This window comes from Asterias rubens, chromosome 1 (genome assembly GCF_902459465.1).
Source record: "Asterias rubens chromosome 1, eAstRub1.3, whole genome shotgun sequence".
NCBI lineage: Eukaryota > Metazoa > Echinodermata > Asteroidea > Forcipulatida > Asteriidae > Asterias > Asterias rubens.
In genome coordinates, this window is record NC_047062.1 from 22,043,193 (window position 1) to 22,060,234 (window position 17,042).

General features: G+C 36.9%; 1 protein-coding gene across 1 annotated transcript in view; it reads left to right on the forward strand.

The window, feature by feature from the left end:
• The first annotated feature begins 1,420 nt into the window (after positions 1–1,420).
• The window catches only part of LOC117287950 (nuclear factor of activated T-cells 5-like), a 35,242-nt gene continuing 19,620 nt past the window's right edge, over positions 1,421–17,042 (forward strand). The window contains exons 1-4 of the mRNA XM_033768646.1: positions 1,421–1,521; positions 4,341–4,513; positions 11,211–11,329; positions 12,571–12,660. Coding sequence (XP_033624537.1) covers positions 1,421–1,521; positions 4,341–4,513; positions 11,211–11,329; positions 12,571–12,660 — 483 coding nt within the window. The remainder of the gene's footprint in view (positions 1,522–4,340; positions 4,514–11,210; positions 11,330–12,570; positions 12,661–17,042) is intronic.

The window sequence follows — 17,042 nt, forward strand, 5'->3', positions numbered from 1 at the left end:
ACTCGGCTAAATCAATCACAAGAACCATCTCTGCCTCACAGGTACCCATTTACCCCTGGGTGGAGAGAAGCAATAATAGTTAAGTGTCTTGCTCAGGGACACAAGTGTCACGACCGGGATTCGAACTCACACTCTGCTGAACAGAATCAGCAGAGCTTGAATTCAGAGCTCTTAACCGCTCGGCCACGACACCCCACATGGACTCTAATACTCAGGCCTTAACACCACAACGACTGTGGCGTCCACTCTGGCTTATGCTCGGCTGTCTGTCTGTTTGTTTGAAGCCGTAATACCAAAAGCGCACGTTTTGAAAAGATTGTGTGTGAGGGGATGGAATTGTCGCATTCGTCTCCCTGGCCCTCTGCTTGAGACAAACATGATAATCTTATGTCTTCAGTATGATTTACGATCCCCCCTCCCATTTTCCCCACCTTTTCCCTTAATAGCCTGAAAAGACTAAAAAGGCCTACACCATGTCTTCATGTAGGTCAGCTCTTCTACTTAATAAAATTATCCTACTTTTTTTCCTAAGACCATATACTATTGAGCCACTAAAAAGCATTTTCTTGAAGAAAAAAAATTCCCAATGTTTGACCACCTCTTTTTCAGGTAAACTTGTAGTAGCAGAGATCCACAGTCATACATGTTTGTGCTTATTTGATATTAAACTACAAAGAGATTTGAATCAGAACACAGCCAGAGTAGGAATTAATAGATAGATCCTTTAGGCTTCTCCCACGGCGCATGTGTGAGCAAGAACACGTGAGCCTCTCCAATGCCATTCTGCACAACTCTGCCGCGAGCGCCAAGCATACACGCACGCATGTCAGACTTTATTTGTCAGACTTTTGGTTGCGCAATGGATTGTGATTGGTCAATACTCAATTGGGCGGAGCTTAATGGATCAGTCTATTGCACCATGTGGTGTTTATTAACTCTTTACTGAGCAAGATGTTATAATAGGCCCTATTTTATTTTCAAGCAATGCTTTTTTGATCAACAAAAAAATATTGTAACATTTCATTTAGTAATTATGTTCTTATTATAAAGGCAAGGTGAATCAAGGAAAATAAAGTATACAGACAGTCAAGTAAGTGAATGGCCTCTACCCCCCCCCCCCCTAACTGAAACCCCTGTATACATTTCCATACGACCAATCATCCATCTTGATAAAATTTCTCTAAGACACTTCTTGTCAAATAGCACCACTTTTCAGTGCCTGTGACATCCAAAATACATAAAGTTGGCATGGAAGTCAACAAGATCTAGTTCACAATTGGGCACCATTTTTTCACTGGCCCCTTCTTTGGCTCTCAAATGTGTCTAAAATAGACTATTTTTAGGGCCTACAAAATATCAGAGATCTTCTCAGCCCCCCCCCCCCCTTGTGCCACCCACCATTTGAACAGCTAAAGACCCCATGCCATCAGACTCTTTTGATCTGTCCCTTCATTGGAAGACTATAGCTCCTCATTGGACATTCAGCCCAGCGACACCTGTGTCTGATGCAGACATCATTATGTAACATTAGTCATGACAAGGGCTGACAATGAATGTATTGTACCCACTGTCCAGCTAATCCCTGGTTACAATTCATTCAGAGTCAGACAGCTGCGTGTTTAAATGACCTTCTCATCACATGCATGTGCAGACTTTACATTTAGATGTGCAGACAATTTTGTAGACAGTAATTCTACTATTGCCAGTCAAAACACAACACTCAAGACATTTGTGTGGATAGCTGCATTTTACACCCACCCACCCCCACACCATTCATGAATGGCAGCACATCAGATGTTATCATTCTATACCCAGGGTGCACCCCATAAAATAAACATAACATACAGCGCAAAATACTAAACATTTAAAGAATTCTTTAAAAATACTTGGAAGTCCCACAGCTTTTTACAGGGAAAATTGTCAACTGACCCAAACTTTTATCCTCTGCTCAATTTGATATGGGGAGTCCTAAGGCCCTTCAGGTTGTCTCTCTTCAAATAAAAACACCCCTCGAGTCTTTAAGATATGGACCACCATGTACACATGTGATAACATAAGCCCTTTCCACACTATTCTACTTCCCCAGGAGCAACCCCAGGGTTAAATGGCTCTCTTTACCCCTGATCTACACTGGCAAATGGTCACTACTCTTTATTCCCATTCATAAAATGCCCTTTTGTTAAAAAACGTAAAAAAATACAGTTATAGACACTTTAACAGTTGAAAGTTCGAGGTTTGATATATTTTCCCCCAAAACTTTGTGGAGAGTCTGTTCGATGCGCGTGGGCTGTGTGTACGCGCACGCGCTTGCTTAGACTCAAGCGCGCTTAGATTATGCGCTGTTACTATAGCTATGAATTGCGATCCGTGTGATAATCTTGCGCGCCCGACACGCGGAAGCCAGCTTGTTATAAACAGCTCCAGCTGGTCATTATCAAAGGTTTAAACACCCCCACGTGATGCGCTCTCCACAAGTAGGAGTAGAGAAACTGTCTGGGGTATTTATGAATATTGGTTAAAGATAACTTTTTGGTGGGGTGGGGGCCTCCTAAGGCTGTATTTCAAGGGGATAGGAGATACAGTGTGAAAAGGGCTATTTCCCCATCATGGGGGATGAAGCAGTACCCAAAAATCATCAAATCAAACCTCTTGAAAAAGTGGATTGAAACATTGCTGAATCATGCATTTGCTTTGCTATTCAACACAATGTTTACCCAGCTCCAATCACGTTGTCCAATCCAACTGTTAAATCCTCTACACATTTAGCGAGGCCTACATGTACACGTAGCTGCAATACCATATTGATACACAATAAAATGGTCAGGTGCTGAAAGCCTATTTATGTACCAGGGTCTGGTATCTATGCAAATCTACTTTAAAAGTGCCCTGTTGATACTGTGAGACTGGACGCTTCATTGAAAACATTCTCAAAATAACATCAGTAAACAATGACACAACATTTCTTTATCTATTGGCTCATGGCTGAGTAAATTTGTCCAGCCTGGGTGTGCCACCTGAAAAAATAAGGAACAGGAAGGTTGAATTAAATAATATTGTCAATGTGAATAACTGATTAACACCTGTCCAGTGTAAATATTATGTCATTACCTGTCAGACGTATTTTGAGTACCCGTTGTGAACACTACTGTCTTTTTCACACGAGAGCAATTTAGCAAGGATCCCTTGCTAAATAGTTGCATGGTTGTAAAATTTCACAAAATGTACCTCGTATGAAAGGACTACAATTGTTTCTTTGTCCAAGTTCTCTTGCAAAATCTCTTGCTAATATTAGCCAAGGGACCCCAGTTAAATTGCTGTCGTGTGAATAGCACTTTGCTGGTAGAATATAATGGCTGTGATTGCCAAACAGTGACATCAAACTTGACTGCTTCATGAAACTTGTTTCTGGTCAAACTGTTCGGAACACCTGAAATATTACGCCATTACCTGTCTATATTTCAAGTTGGGTTTTGGTTTGCGCTTGGTTTTCCATTTACCGTCCAGAGTGAGCCACATAATAATATGCAATCATGCTCCACTTTTGCAAGTTGACCTCGAGTTTTTTTTTTTTTGGGGGGGGGGGAACATCTGTTTTTGTTTCATTTTCTATAACTGGAAAGAAAGACCCAACAACTGAACTATTGACCCAATTTACCTGAGTCATCAACACAACAATTGTTGTTGTGCCATTTTGGGGAGTCAATGTCCCTGTGTACAGTGTTGTGCACATTTTAGCTTGGTTTTCCATTTACCGTCCAGAGTGAGCCACATAATAATATGCAATCATGCTCCACTTTTGCAAGTTGACCTCGAGTTTTTTTTTTTGGGGGGGGGGGAACATCTGTTTTTGTTTCATTTTCAATAACTGGAAAGAAAGACCCAACAACTGAACTATTGACCCAATTTAACTGACGTCATCAACACAACAATTGTTGTTGTGCCATTTTGGGGAGTCAATGTCCCTGTGTACAGTGTTGTGCACATTTTAGGTGATGCCTGGTTTAAGTTTTAATGTGCAGTTTGAACACCTAAAATAGAGATCGTGGCAGACAAAAGCCGCGCTTGATATTGGTGCAAGTGGCTGGGATCACGGGCCTTGAATTTCGCTCTTGAAGGGGCTCAGCAATTTTGCTCTGGTAAGGGGCACTTCTATGAGAAAAATGAAAATTTGTGTTGGAACTTTGCAAAGGGGCACCACAGCAAATGCACAGGGCACCACGGCAATTGCTGTGGGGGCAGTGGGTTATTTCAAAGCCTGGGGTCCATATGATCTTTGTGATTTCTTGAATTGCAGGACAATTTATAAAATGATTTGTTTTTTCTGTTTTATAATCCTTTAGGGCGGAGCGGTCTCGCCATGCAGCCAAGATGAGGCGGGACAAGGAGGCAGTGGAGATCTCGGCCCTGTCCAAGCTTCTCCCGTACCCAGAGGAAGTGATCAGTCGCCTGGACAAGGGCTCTATCATAAGACTCACCACAAGCTACCTCCGCATGAAAAAGTTCTCCCAGAAAGGTATTTTATCCCCCCCCCCAAAAAAAAGGGGCTTTCCGGAAAAAGTTTAAGCTTTTTTTACTACCTAATCTTTGGCATATAGGCTACTCGGTGAATCGAACTGATCTGCACATTTTTTTTAGATTTTAAATATGTCTATTTAGCTGTAATGCACAGAGTTTGGTCAAAACAAGATGCAGGTGTCAGTGTATTAGCTGCCCGGCATATCAGCTGCGGAATTCTCTTAGGGCCAAAATCAACATGTACTGTCAAGTCATGAAACAGAGCAAAGCATTTCGATGGGTGGGAGATATTTAACTCAGTACGGATTTCCAAGAGAAGGTGATAAATAAATCATATTTTTTATGAATGTATTTTTTTGAATATCAAATAATTTGGTCATGCAAATGTTTGCAGCTCATCGCGATTTGCAGTAAGTCTTCTATACCCCCCCCCCACTGTCTTTTCTACATTGTAAGGGAGAGCATATCTCCAAGAGGGATTTCAAGTGGTTGAAAGGGTCATTGCATGCATTCTTGAGTACTATAATCTCCAAATCCAGTCAGATATTGACATATGTTCAGTTTCATCTCACTTAGGAACTCACTTTTCTGAGAATAAAATACCCTGAATATCTGTATGAGGTACAGGAACTTCCTGGATAAACAAGAATCATATTTCTGAGTGTCGGTCAGCATTTCTAATTTAGGTGTCAACAGCAATAACGAAATCTGTAATACCAACACGATTACGGTGTTTTGATCATTACAAACGAGTTGTGAAATAGTTTACTCTTTTCAAAACCACTTTTCTGAAATCTGAAATGTGACATTAGAAACCAGGAAATGCCACAGAGTTTTCTCTTGTAATTCAAAATGGGGTGGCATTTGGGACATTATGTTCTAACTAGCTTCCAGTCAGAAGTGAAAAAGTAATTGTAACCGTTTAATAAGTTATCTGGTTACTTTTAAGAGAGGGCATTACAGATTTTTGTTCAACAGGTTTTGTAAGAAAGAAACAAGATTTTTTTATTTTATATGAATTGAGTCTGTTAGGATATAATTATTCCATCGCGGCCAAAGAGCGAATTGCAAAATCTATAACCGTTATTATGAAAAAATGGATTATTAACAGCAAATACAAAACCCAATACAAGTTAGATGAAAAACTATATGATTTTAGGCCCAAATTAGTTACTTATATTTGCCTATAACTATTCAAACAGGTATAATTTATGGCTGCACTAGTGTAAAACGTACCATAAATGCAAAACATTGTTGTCGTGTGTACTCGTGGACAGTCTACCTGATAAAGAACGCCCCTAATTTGTAATCAGTACCCTGTCTTGGGGATACTACATGTGTACTACTGGAATATTCACAAAATGACACAAAACACAAATTGCTTACGTCAATGCTGATTATCCTTGTCTTTGGATCACCCTTGTGGAGATGATATTTTAACGACATCCTGGATTGTATTAGGAATTTCCCCATCAGGTATTTGTGTTAAAATAATGTGTTAATTTTGTTCACTATTTATATAATTTTTTATTTTTTTTATTTTATGTTGTTGTTGATTTTGGTGGTGTTGTTTTTGTTGTGGCCTTTTTGGGGTTGGGTTTTTTGGTGGTGGTTGGGGGGGGGGGGTCCTTTATTCACTTTTATTTTAATTAAAGGAAATGAGGAGAAACTTATTTGTAAAGGGAAACTGTTGTTTTCAAGAGGCACATCACAATGTCAAACCTGTAAATATTTTTACGAAAGATTAAACGAATAGATATACTGAAAAGTATGGCCTATATCCTAGACGTATTGTATTTATTAACAAGTTTAGTTATTAATAGGTGTGTGAATGGAACCAAGCACAATCTTCCCATTATTTTCAGAATGGTACCAATTACCAACTCGATAACTGGTTATTGTCAGATTCAACAAGTATCATATAAATACCAATCCTAAAGCTAACTATCGATAATCACTATTAACATTAATGGCAATAAAAACTTACAACAGCTTTCGATAGTATACAACATTTTGAGATAACTTCAAAAGAATGTAGTTTGTGTAAAAAGGTACAAGTTGTTTGGCCCAAAATTTTAATCTGAGAAGCGTTACTGTCACTAATGTTTCTCAGATTGTGTATTCGAAGTACAGATTGTTCCTTTTGCGTGAACATGACCGCTCCAGATTTTCGGCGATATCTAAAAATTGCTACCACTTTTTAAAATAAAATGTTCACAAGTTAGTTTTATTGTATACATCTACATTTGTATTTAAAAGATAAAAGCAACCGAGCAGTCCCAAAACCAAAAGTAAACTTTACCTTTAAAGCAATACATAAAAAAATGTCATATTATTAATGACCTCAACCCCTAATTCCGCCCGCCTCCAACCCTTCTACAGACACCAGCATTGAACATTTTCATAAAAAAAAAAAACCCCATAAAGCCAACAATATTGTCACACTAATCAAGAGTTATAAACCTGAGGATCAAACAACACATCCAATGTCCTGAATCAAGTGTGAGTTGGTCATTCTCAGCTGATGAGTTATAAACCTGAAGATCAAACAACACATCCAATGTCCTGAATCAAGTGTGAGTTGGTCATTCTCTGGTGTGCACGCGAATCATTCGCCTTTAATTGACAGTTGATCTTCGCAGGTCAAAGTACTCTCTCCATCAGAATGGGAAACAAAATGATAAAATGGGGAGAACGAAAGTGCAGATGACCCAACACTTGGTTCAATTGCTAGAAATAAAAGCTACTGTCTGATAGTAGACATTAAAGAGAACGTGTGTGTGTGTGTGTAGAGTGTGCAGCATTCACTGAAGTACCCAAGAACGTGTTAACTTAATTTATGCACTTCTTACATGTTTGTATATTATTATCTACTACAAAATGCTATTTAATACCGGGATTTCAATCATAGTTCATGGTTTTATGTGTATATCGCAAACTGATGTGTGTGCCATTCACAGAGAGAGAGAGAGAGAGAGAGAGGGAGGGGGGGGGGGTGATTGGCGATTATGTCTTCCTTGTTGGGGCTTTGCTCAGTTGGAGCTTTGCTCAGCAATACTGAACACTTCATCATAAAGTATGTAGTACAATAACAAAAATCATTTTGTGTACAGAAGTATTCCTAACATTTCTATAAAAAAAAAACTGTGACAGGCTTTCTTTCTGAGTGTAGTGGTAGATTTTATTTTAGTCGTATCAAACAACTTACCCTGTAAAGACTCAAACGGAAATTTCTCCTCAGCGGTAATCACAGTCATTCCCAACTGAGCGCAACCCCATGCTGTCTTGTTGTGAAATTGGGTCAGTAGGTTGCTCAGGTGACCATCAAAAATTATCCCAATGCGTTGCTGACTCAAAATGGTCTCTCATTTGTCTTTAAAGGTTGGACACCTTTGGTTGTCAAAGACCAGTTTTCGCACTTGGTGTATCCCACCTTACATGTAATGCATAAAATAACAAATCTGTGAACATTTTGACTCAATGGGAGACTTTCTGGGACGATAGAGGGCAGCAGACTTACCGGGTAAATCCATTGTTCTCAGAATTATGTGCATGTTCAGAACTACGTAAACAATAGACCTTATCGCAAATACCAATGCGCAAGCGCAGACTGTTGAATGAGGTGCATTGTGGGATAGATATGGATCAAATTTTGATACCAGCAAGACCACAATGCACCTAATTCCAAGCTTTACGCGCGCGCCCCGGTATTTGCGATAAGGTCTATGGAAATTTACCCGGTATGTCTGCTGCCACCTAGCGTTGGAAAGTCTCCCATTGGTCATTGAAGTTGAAAGAGAATAATGAAAGAAAAAACACACACATTTGTGTGCTTTCTTCAGATGCCTAAAAAAGGCTTCAGGCCTTAAGTCTTTTTAAAAATATTTGAGTGAGAAACTCCCTCTTTCTCAAAAACTATGTAACTTCAGAAGGAGGCAGCACACAATGTTTTATACTTTCAACACGGCTCTCCAATGCTCATTACCAAGAAAGTTTTTGTGCTAACAATTTTTTTGATTAATTACCGTAGTTTCCAGTGCCTTTAACCGTGAATAAATGATAAGCAGAGGAATTCAGCTTGACAGTGAGAGAAGGGGGAGGGGATACAGTCGTGCAAACTACCTCATTCATTCATTCCAACAGAAGGATTAATGGAAAAACTTCCACCTTGATAAATAATTCAGTTTGGTTTAATTGTCAGGAGAATGTCTCCTGGTTTCTCTAGGTTGTTATTATTATTAATATTATATCATAATAATAATAATAATAATGATGATAATGATGATAATGAGGATAATGATGATAATGATGATAATGATGATAATGATGATAATGATAATGATAATGATAATGATAATAATGATAATAATGATAATAATAATAATAATAATAATAATAATAATAATAATAATAATAATAATAATAATAATAATAATAATAATAATAATAATAATAATAATAATAATAATAATAATAATAATAATAATAATAATAATAATAATAATAATAATAATAATAATAATAATAATAATAATAATAATAATAATAATAATAATAATAATAATAATAATAATAATAATAATAACAATAATAACAATAATAACAATAATAACGTCTGTCTTTTTGCCCTCAAAATTTCCTGAAAGATTTATACTGACAATCAAGGGAAGAAGAATGCCACACTGTTCACATGTCTGGTTTTACAATTGTGGCAAATCCTCTAACACTTTGGAAATGCCAAACCTCTTTGTGCATTCATGTCTAATGCAGTGTTTTATTATGGAGTATTCAAGAGCTATTCACTCACATTAAAAAAAAATCCTCTGCCTGAATTGAAAAAACCCGAAAATAAAACAAACGAATAGGACAAACTCGGGTTTCCTAAAACGATTCGAGTACAGGAAGGACATGTCAAATATCGTTTTGATTGTCCTCACATCAGGCCAGGTTTCTTAACGATTCCAAGGGGCAGAATTTGTTTGTCTTTAATTGTACATGTTCGTACATGTACAAATTCAAGGCATGATAGAACAGTAACTTTTGGAAGTTACTATATGTAGTTTTAAAGCTAAGTATACCTTAGGTTTTTGGAGGCGTTTGTTTGTTTGTTTTATGTAGATGTTTACAATAAAACTAACGTGAAAATTTGATATCAAAAGGTGGTCCCATTTTTAGTCCTGAGGGAATATATTCATGCAGGAAGAAAAATCAGGAATAAGAATACACAATATGAGAATCATTACTGACAGTAATGCTTTTCAGATACAAATTTTGGGGCATAAAAACTAATAATATATATTTTTCATAACCACTTATTACTTTGAAGTGAAACGTTACTCAAAATGCTTTCTATATATACTATCGAAAAACTTTGGGCTTCTAACCAAACGTTTGTATTGCCGTTAATTTTAAAAGAGTGATGACCAAACAGATGCCTTCCCTTTAAAGGCAGTGGACACTATTGGTAATTGTCAAAGACTAGCCTTCATAGTTGGTGTATCTCAACATATCCACTTCAGAGGGAGCCGTTTCTCACAATGTTTTATACTATCAACCTCTCCCCATTACTTATAATCAAGAAAGGTTTTATGATAATAATTATTTTCAGAAATTACCAATAGTGTCCACTGCCTTTTAATAAACATACTAGACAAACATGAAAACTACAGGTACCCCTCCATCATAGAATCAACCTGTGAAGTTTTTATCAAATAAAGTGGGAAAACACACATAAATTGAGGGAATGAGCATAAGTTGTGAGTGTTTCTTATTGATTTTACAAATTGAAGAATACGATTTTAGGAGTATCTTTTCCGAGAGACAGGGGGGGTGGGGGGTGGGGGGGGGGTAGGTTTCATTGACAATCTCGCCTCAATTTTGCTGGCAGTCTGTGATCAGCAGGGTATGACAATGTTTGCGATTGAAACATTAAACTTTAAAGACTCGTCAGGCAGACTGAAGACAACTTACATTGCAAAGGAAGTAAGACTAACTAATAAAACACTCATGCAACTCTGCCCGAAGTCATTAAAACAATTTAATTGATTGTGCCATGAAAACTGCCAGCAACAATTTCATCGTTAGATTTGCCTCATTTCATCGAGTAATGGATTTCTTCTGATCAGAATGAAAGGTGTCTGGAGAATATTCTTGGAACATACAAGTTAAATCCTAGAGTTTTTGTTCCACACATAATCAGATCATACAACTAATCTTTTTCATGTTCAGGTGCATCAAACAAGGTGTAACCATAACATTGAAGAGTTTTACAATACAAAAAAAGACTCGCTAAAATAGACATGATATTCTTCCTTTTTGAGTCTGATTTTCAAATTTTTTTTTATTTTGTCCCAAGAAAAATCAGCATTATTTTGTATTAACTTAGCTTGAAAAGTTTATTATTGTAGGTCAGTCCATAAAACTGTTCTGCTTTGAATGATTCGTGTGCAAATAAAAAAAGAAGAAGAACTTAGCTAACCGCATTCCAGCTGCACTATACATTTTTGGAGAACGCAATCAAGCGTGGCTCTTCATCTAATTCATCTAAAAGGCTTGACTGCATATTTATCCCATTTCCCTATTGTTGAGTCAGGCCCGGTATTATATACTCTGTTGTTTGTGCTCTGTATTGAGTACTCTATAGCACCATCATCAATCATAAATTGATACATGGTCAACCTTTGTGTGTATTACAGAGGGGAATGCACTATTGGAAGAGTTGAACCAGAAAGCAATTACCTCTGGAGAAGAGCCCACCGCTGCCTCAGCAACAAAACAAAGCGGCGACGTGAATGATGGCGCCCTTATGCTACAGGTAAGTGCCAGTGGTATTTTGTTATGCCATAATACCACCATGGCTTCATAATATTATTGGGTTCTCGTTCAGTGCTCAAATCCTTCACTCAGTGATGCTAATGGTACTCTAACAACCCTCCCCCAATAGTCACTGGGGCATTTATTTCTTACTTTAAACCATCTGCCAAATATGTCAATTCAACACACCAAGCTGAATCCCGAGTACCATATCTGTCCTCTCAGGTACCTGTTACCCGTGGGTGAAGAGAGAGGCAATTGTAGTTGAGTGTCTTGCTCAAGGGCATGAGAGTCATGACCAGGGTTCGAACCTACACCCTGATGACTCGGCCACCAGAAATTGAGTCCACAGCACTAAACCGCTTTAGCAATGACATGCCAGAGCCTAAGTCCATGATGTGGTTTCAAAAAGGGCCTTAAATTGACAAATCTTAGACTGTGGCTGTGTAGATTTAACAGCCATGTACAAATTATTGTTTGCAAGCGAGCAGTTGCAAAGATGTAGTCCAAAACTTTTGTCTTGGACAATACATACAAGTACCATCTGTGACACTATGACAATGCTAAGGTTGAGTGTACTTTGTATGAATGTCATAAATGTCATAAAACATTCTCTTGAATGTTGGAAAAGTAATCCTTGAAGTATAATAATATTGAGTACCCATTTTATGGGAATTAGTGTCTACATTATGTTCTTGATCCATTGCACATTTATGTTTATGCATGAGTCGTATTATGAGTACAGGTTCTACACCTTATGGTTTTAATTGTTGTTGTTGTGGTTTTTTTTTTTTTTGGGGGGGGGGATTACGATGCTAAAATTTAATATATATTTATGTGTAAATGTAAGCCATAGACAAGATACACTTCTGTTATGTTAAAAAAAGTGTGTTGAGAACATGATGAGAAAAGTTTAAGAGAAACCCAAATTATTGTGATGTGGTGATACTACTTACTACATAAAGCTTCCGAATGATTAATATGTTGAAAGTATGACGTGTTTGTCTGTTACATTTTTCTCAAATACTTGTGATCATGATATTGTTGCTATTGTAATATTTATTTCATAATTTTTTTAGAATGGATTTGTACAGTACAAATTGGATAAATTATTATTTGTATCATTTTTGTTGAATTTACAACTAACAAAAAGTTTCATTGTTAAGCAACCAGTCGCTCGACTGACCAGTCTTCAAACATGTATGTTATAAAATGATGGATTTTCTTTTGTATATTTTGCAGGCCTTAAATGGATTTGTAATTTTCATCTCGCGCAAAGGGAAGATTTTCTACGTCTCAGAGAACGTCGGTAAACATCTCGGCATCCATCAGGTACATTTTGAAAACCTTTTTTCAGACTTTGTTTTGAACTAAGTTCCTTATATGGTCCGTGTATAACCTTGAAGTGTTCCCAGGAGACCTGGACCCTATTTCATAAAGCAGCTTAAGCAACAACAAAATCAGCTAAGCATAACAAAATTATGCTTACCAGAATAAGGTTACCAGCCAACTACCATGTCACAAGGACAATTTGTGACTGGTATCCTGCTCATTTTTTTTTTAGCAGAAAATTGTTCTGCAATAGTCATTAATTTTTTTATTGTTAGTAAGACACTGCTCTAGAATTGCAAGGGTCGTGGGTTCGAATCCCACCCGAGTAACATGCCTGTGATATTTTTTCACAGGACTCGGGAAAGTACTGAGTATACAGTGCTAACACACATCGGTGTATGGGTAAAAAAACAAAATTAGTATTCTTTATCCCCGATGCAAATTTAACATCTCTTATATCGTTGCGGTACCCGCTGCCAAAACATAGGATTCGAACTGCCTCTAGCTACCGGGCAACCTCGGTAGTCTAGTTGGTAAGACACTGCTCTAGAATTGCAAGGGTCGTGGGTTCGAATCCCACCCGAGTAACATGCCTGTGATATTTTTTCACAGGACTCGGGAAAGTACTGAGTATACAGTGCTAACACACATCGGTGTATGGGTAAAAAAACAAAATTAATATTCTTTATCCCCGATGCAAATTTAACATCTCTTATATCGTTGCGGTACCCGCTGCCAAAACATAGGATTCGAACTGCCTCTAGCTACCGGGCAACCTCGGTAGTCTAGTTGGTAAGACACTGCTTTAGAATTGCAAGGGTCGTGGGTTTGAATCCCACCCGAGTAACATGCCTGTGATATTTTTTCACAGGACTCGGGAAAGTACCGAGTATACAGTGCTAACACACATCGGTGTATGGGTAAAAAAAAAAAAATTAATATTCTTTATCCCCGATGCAAATTTAACATCTCTTATATCTGCAATAGTTTCTGTTCACGCAGCTTTATGAAACTGGGCCCAGGAGAATACCATAAAGTCAAATTGTTTTGGCAATGTAAAATTACTTAACTTATGTAAGATTTACCCGTGCCCTTGGTCAACAATTATTAGTCGCACATCCTCACATGATCCACTTTGTTGTTTTTTTTGCTGGTATTGTGGATCTTTAAAAGTTGTTATGTAATTGCGCCTTTTTTTTCTTTCTTCATTTTTAAAATATGAACAGAAATTTAATGTACGACAGCAGGAAACCTGAAAAAAAAAAAACATTTATATACAAACTTTGGTTGACCATTTCACCCCCCCCCCCACAATTACAAAGAACAACATGCTTCTACTGTCTTCCAGATATAAGTGCCTATCATAAATTTTTGCTCTAATTTTTATGGGGCGCCGTTTATGACTTTATTACGACACCAATATATATAGAATGAAACCAATAAATATAGAACGAAATAAATATATATAGGACGAAATAAAAAATATATAGAACAAAAATAAATATATATAAAACAAAACATAAATATATAGAACGAAATAAAAATATATATAACAAAATAAAATATATTTAGTATGAAATAAAAATATAGAGAGCGAAAAAATATATAGAATAAAATAAATATATATAGGACAAAATAAAAAATATAAAGAACGAAAATATCTATATATAGAACAAATTAAAAATATATATAACGAAATAAAAATATACTGAACGAAATAAAATATATATAACAAAATAAAAAATACATAGAACAAAACAGAAATATATGGAACGAATAATATTTAGCGCGAAACAGATATATAGAATGAAAAAGAAAATATATATAGAACAAAGCGCCCCCTTCAACGACTAATGGCCAGGCCGCACAGTGCGGCCTCTTCGTTCTATATATTTTTGTTTCATTCTATATATATTTCTGTTTCGCGCTATATTAGCATAGTAGCACATACATTAGCATAATAGAATTAAACATTTTACCAGTATGTACGGCATAATAAAGCCTAAATTTACGGCATTTTCAATCTTTTTATCCAATACACACAAGTGCTATACGCCACGCCGTCCTACTGGAACGCTGGCAGCGCATGAGAAAACCTTTGTCTTTTTTTTTGACACTTTTGATGAATCCTCAACGATTGCCACAATGTCTCTGACAGGAAGTAGAATATAATGAAAGACCAGTTTTAAAGCCATTGGACCCTTTCGGTAAACACTATTGTCCAAGGCCAACACTTCGTGTATCACAACTTCTATATCAAATAACAAATCTGTGAAAATTTAGGCTCAATCGGTCATCGGAGTCTGGAGAAAATAACGGGAAAACCCACCCGTGTATCCGCACGTTGCGCCGTGTCATGACATGTGTTTAAAATAAATCCGTAATTCTCGCTAACGAGAATTGATATTGTTTTACTGTTTTCTCAAAAAGTAAAGCATTTCATGGAATAATATTTCAAGGGAAGTCTTTCACCACTACCTTCTGTAAACCCTGTAAGTTATTTGTAAATCTGTGAACTTTTTCTTTTTTTTCTGTACCGAAAGGGTAACGAAAGCGGTAACAAAATAGGTGAAATGACTTAAAATGCTTTCAGTCGATAATATTAATTGAAAATATTTTAATAATGTTCAGCTTTTTTTATGGAAATTAATTTTGACGCACGCCGTCAGCTGCATGAAGTGTGGTAAGTTTTTTTAAAACATTGAGGTGCGGGCCTTTTTTTGTAACCAATAATTACGAAAAAAAGTGTCAAAGTATCAAAATTACATTTAATTGATAAACAAAAACATTGGGCCTGTAAACTTGTTTAAATAGCATTCATGTTAACAAATTTTGTTCGGTTTTGTAGTTGCTGTTCATGGTTCAAGTCAAGAGAGGGCGCTGTAGCCAAACACTATTTTCCAAGACTAGTGCCCGCCCGCCCACGAATAAAACGCGTGCGCGATCACTGGATCTAGTACGTAGAATACAGAACAAGCAAGTGGTTACCTATAATGGAATTTATTACTCGACTAATCATTCCTCAATAGCTGCGACTTCCACTAGTCGCGAATCTTTAACTCCCATTTGCCCAAGATGCATCGCGACATATTGTTTGTCGAAGCACAATAAAGTAAAACTCATGCTGAAAGGATTGAAAGATTGTGTTTTGAAATTCGTGAATAGTCGTTTAACCAAGCAGGAATTCGATCGCGACTAAAGTACGTAGTCGTAACTACAGTACGTAGTCGTATCAGCACGACCGAGAGTGAGTTGAATAGCGTAGTTGCGACTCGACTATATAAGCAATTAAATGTTGCAGTTTCCCATGAGTTGTTCCAAAAGATATGGTTACATTCCAAAAGATATGGTTCTGTTCCAAGCTACGCTGACATTCCAAGATACGCGTACTTTCCTTCCAGTTACGCTATAATTCCATTAAAAGGTACGCTTCAATCACGAGTCAAGTTACGCTTACGTTCCAATATACGCTTACGTTTCGTCCAGTTACCCTTTCAATCAAGGGTACACTTTCAACCCGAGTCAAGCTACGCTTACACTCCAAGATACGAAGCTACGCTACGTTCCAAGATCACTTATACGTTTCTTCATGTTATGCTTAATTTTTATCAAAAGGTGTACTCTCAATCTAAGCTACGCTTACATTTCAAGATACGCAGTGACGCTTACGTTTCAAGATACGCAGCTACGCTTACGTTTCAAGATACGCAGCTACACTTACGTTTCAAGATACACTTACGTTCTCTCATGGACGCTTTCGAATCCCTCAAGATTCCCTTCCCTTCCCCAAGATGCTTTAAAAATATCGTTCATATACCAGGGCCCACCAGTTTCATCTGTGATTATCCAAAGGTCATTGACATTTATTAGTTAACGTGTTCAGTCGTGTAGCCATCCTTACAACAGCGATAATTAATTCAACGTTTATTATCAGCAGTAAGGAAGTGTGCATGACGACTCTGTTATCTAACGACTTGATTTCAAGTGTAAAATACTGGTCCGTCGCGTGGGCGGCGCTTCCTGCTATTTTATTTATGCTTATGTTCGTGCTACTATGCTAATGTTCGTGCCGTGCTACTATGCTAATGTTCGTGCTATTATGCTAATGTTGTACAACCCCTGGTCCTTATTCGTCGAAGGGGGCGCTTCGTTCTATATATTTTTGTTTCGTTCTATATATTTCTGATTCGATCTATATATTTATGTTTCGTCCCATATATTTCTGTTTTGTTCTATATTATTTTTATATTATTATTTCGTTATATATCAAATATTATTTCGTTATATAGATATATATTTCATTCTATATATATTTTATTTCGTTCCATATATTTTGGTTACGTTCTATATATATTTTTTTTCGTTCTATATATTTTTCATTC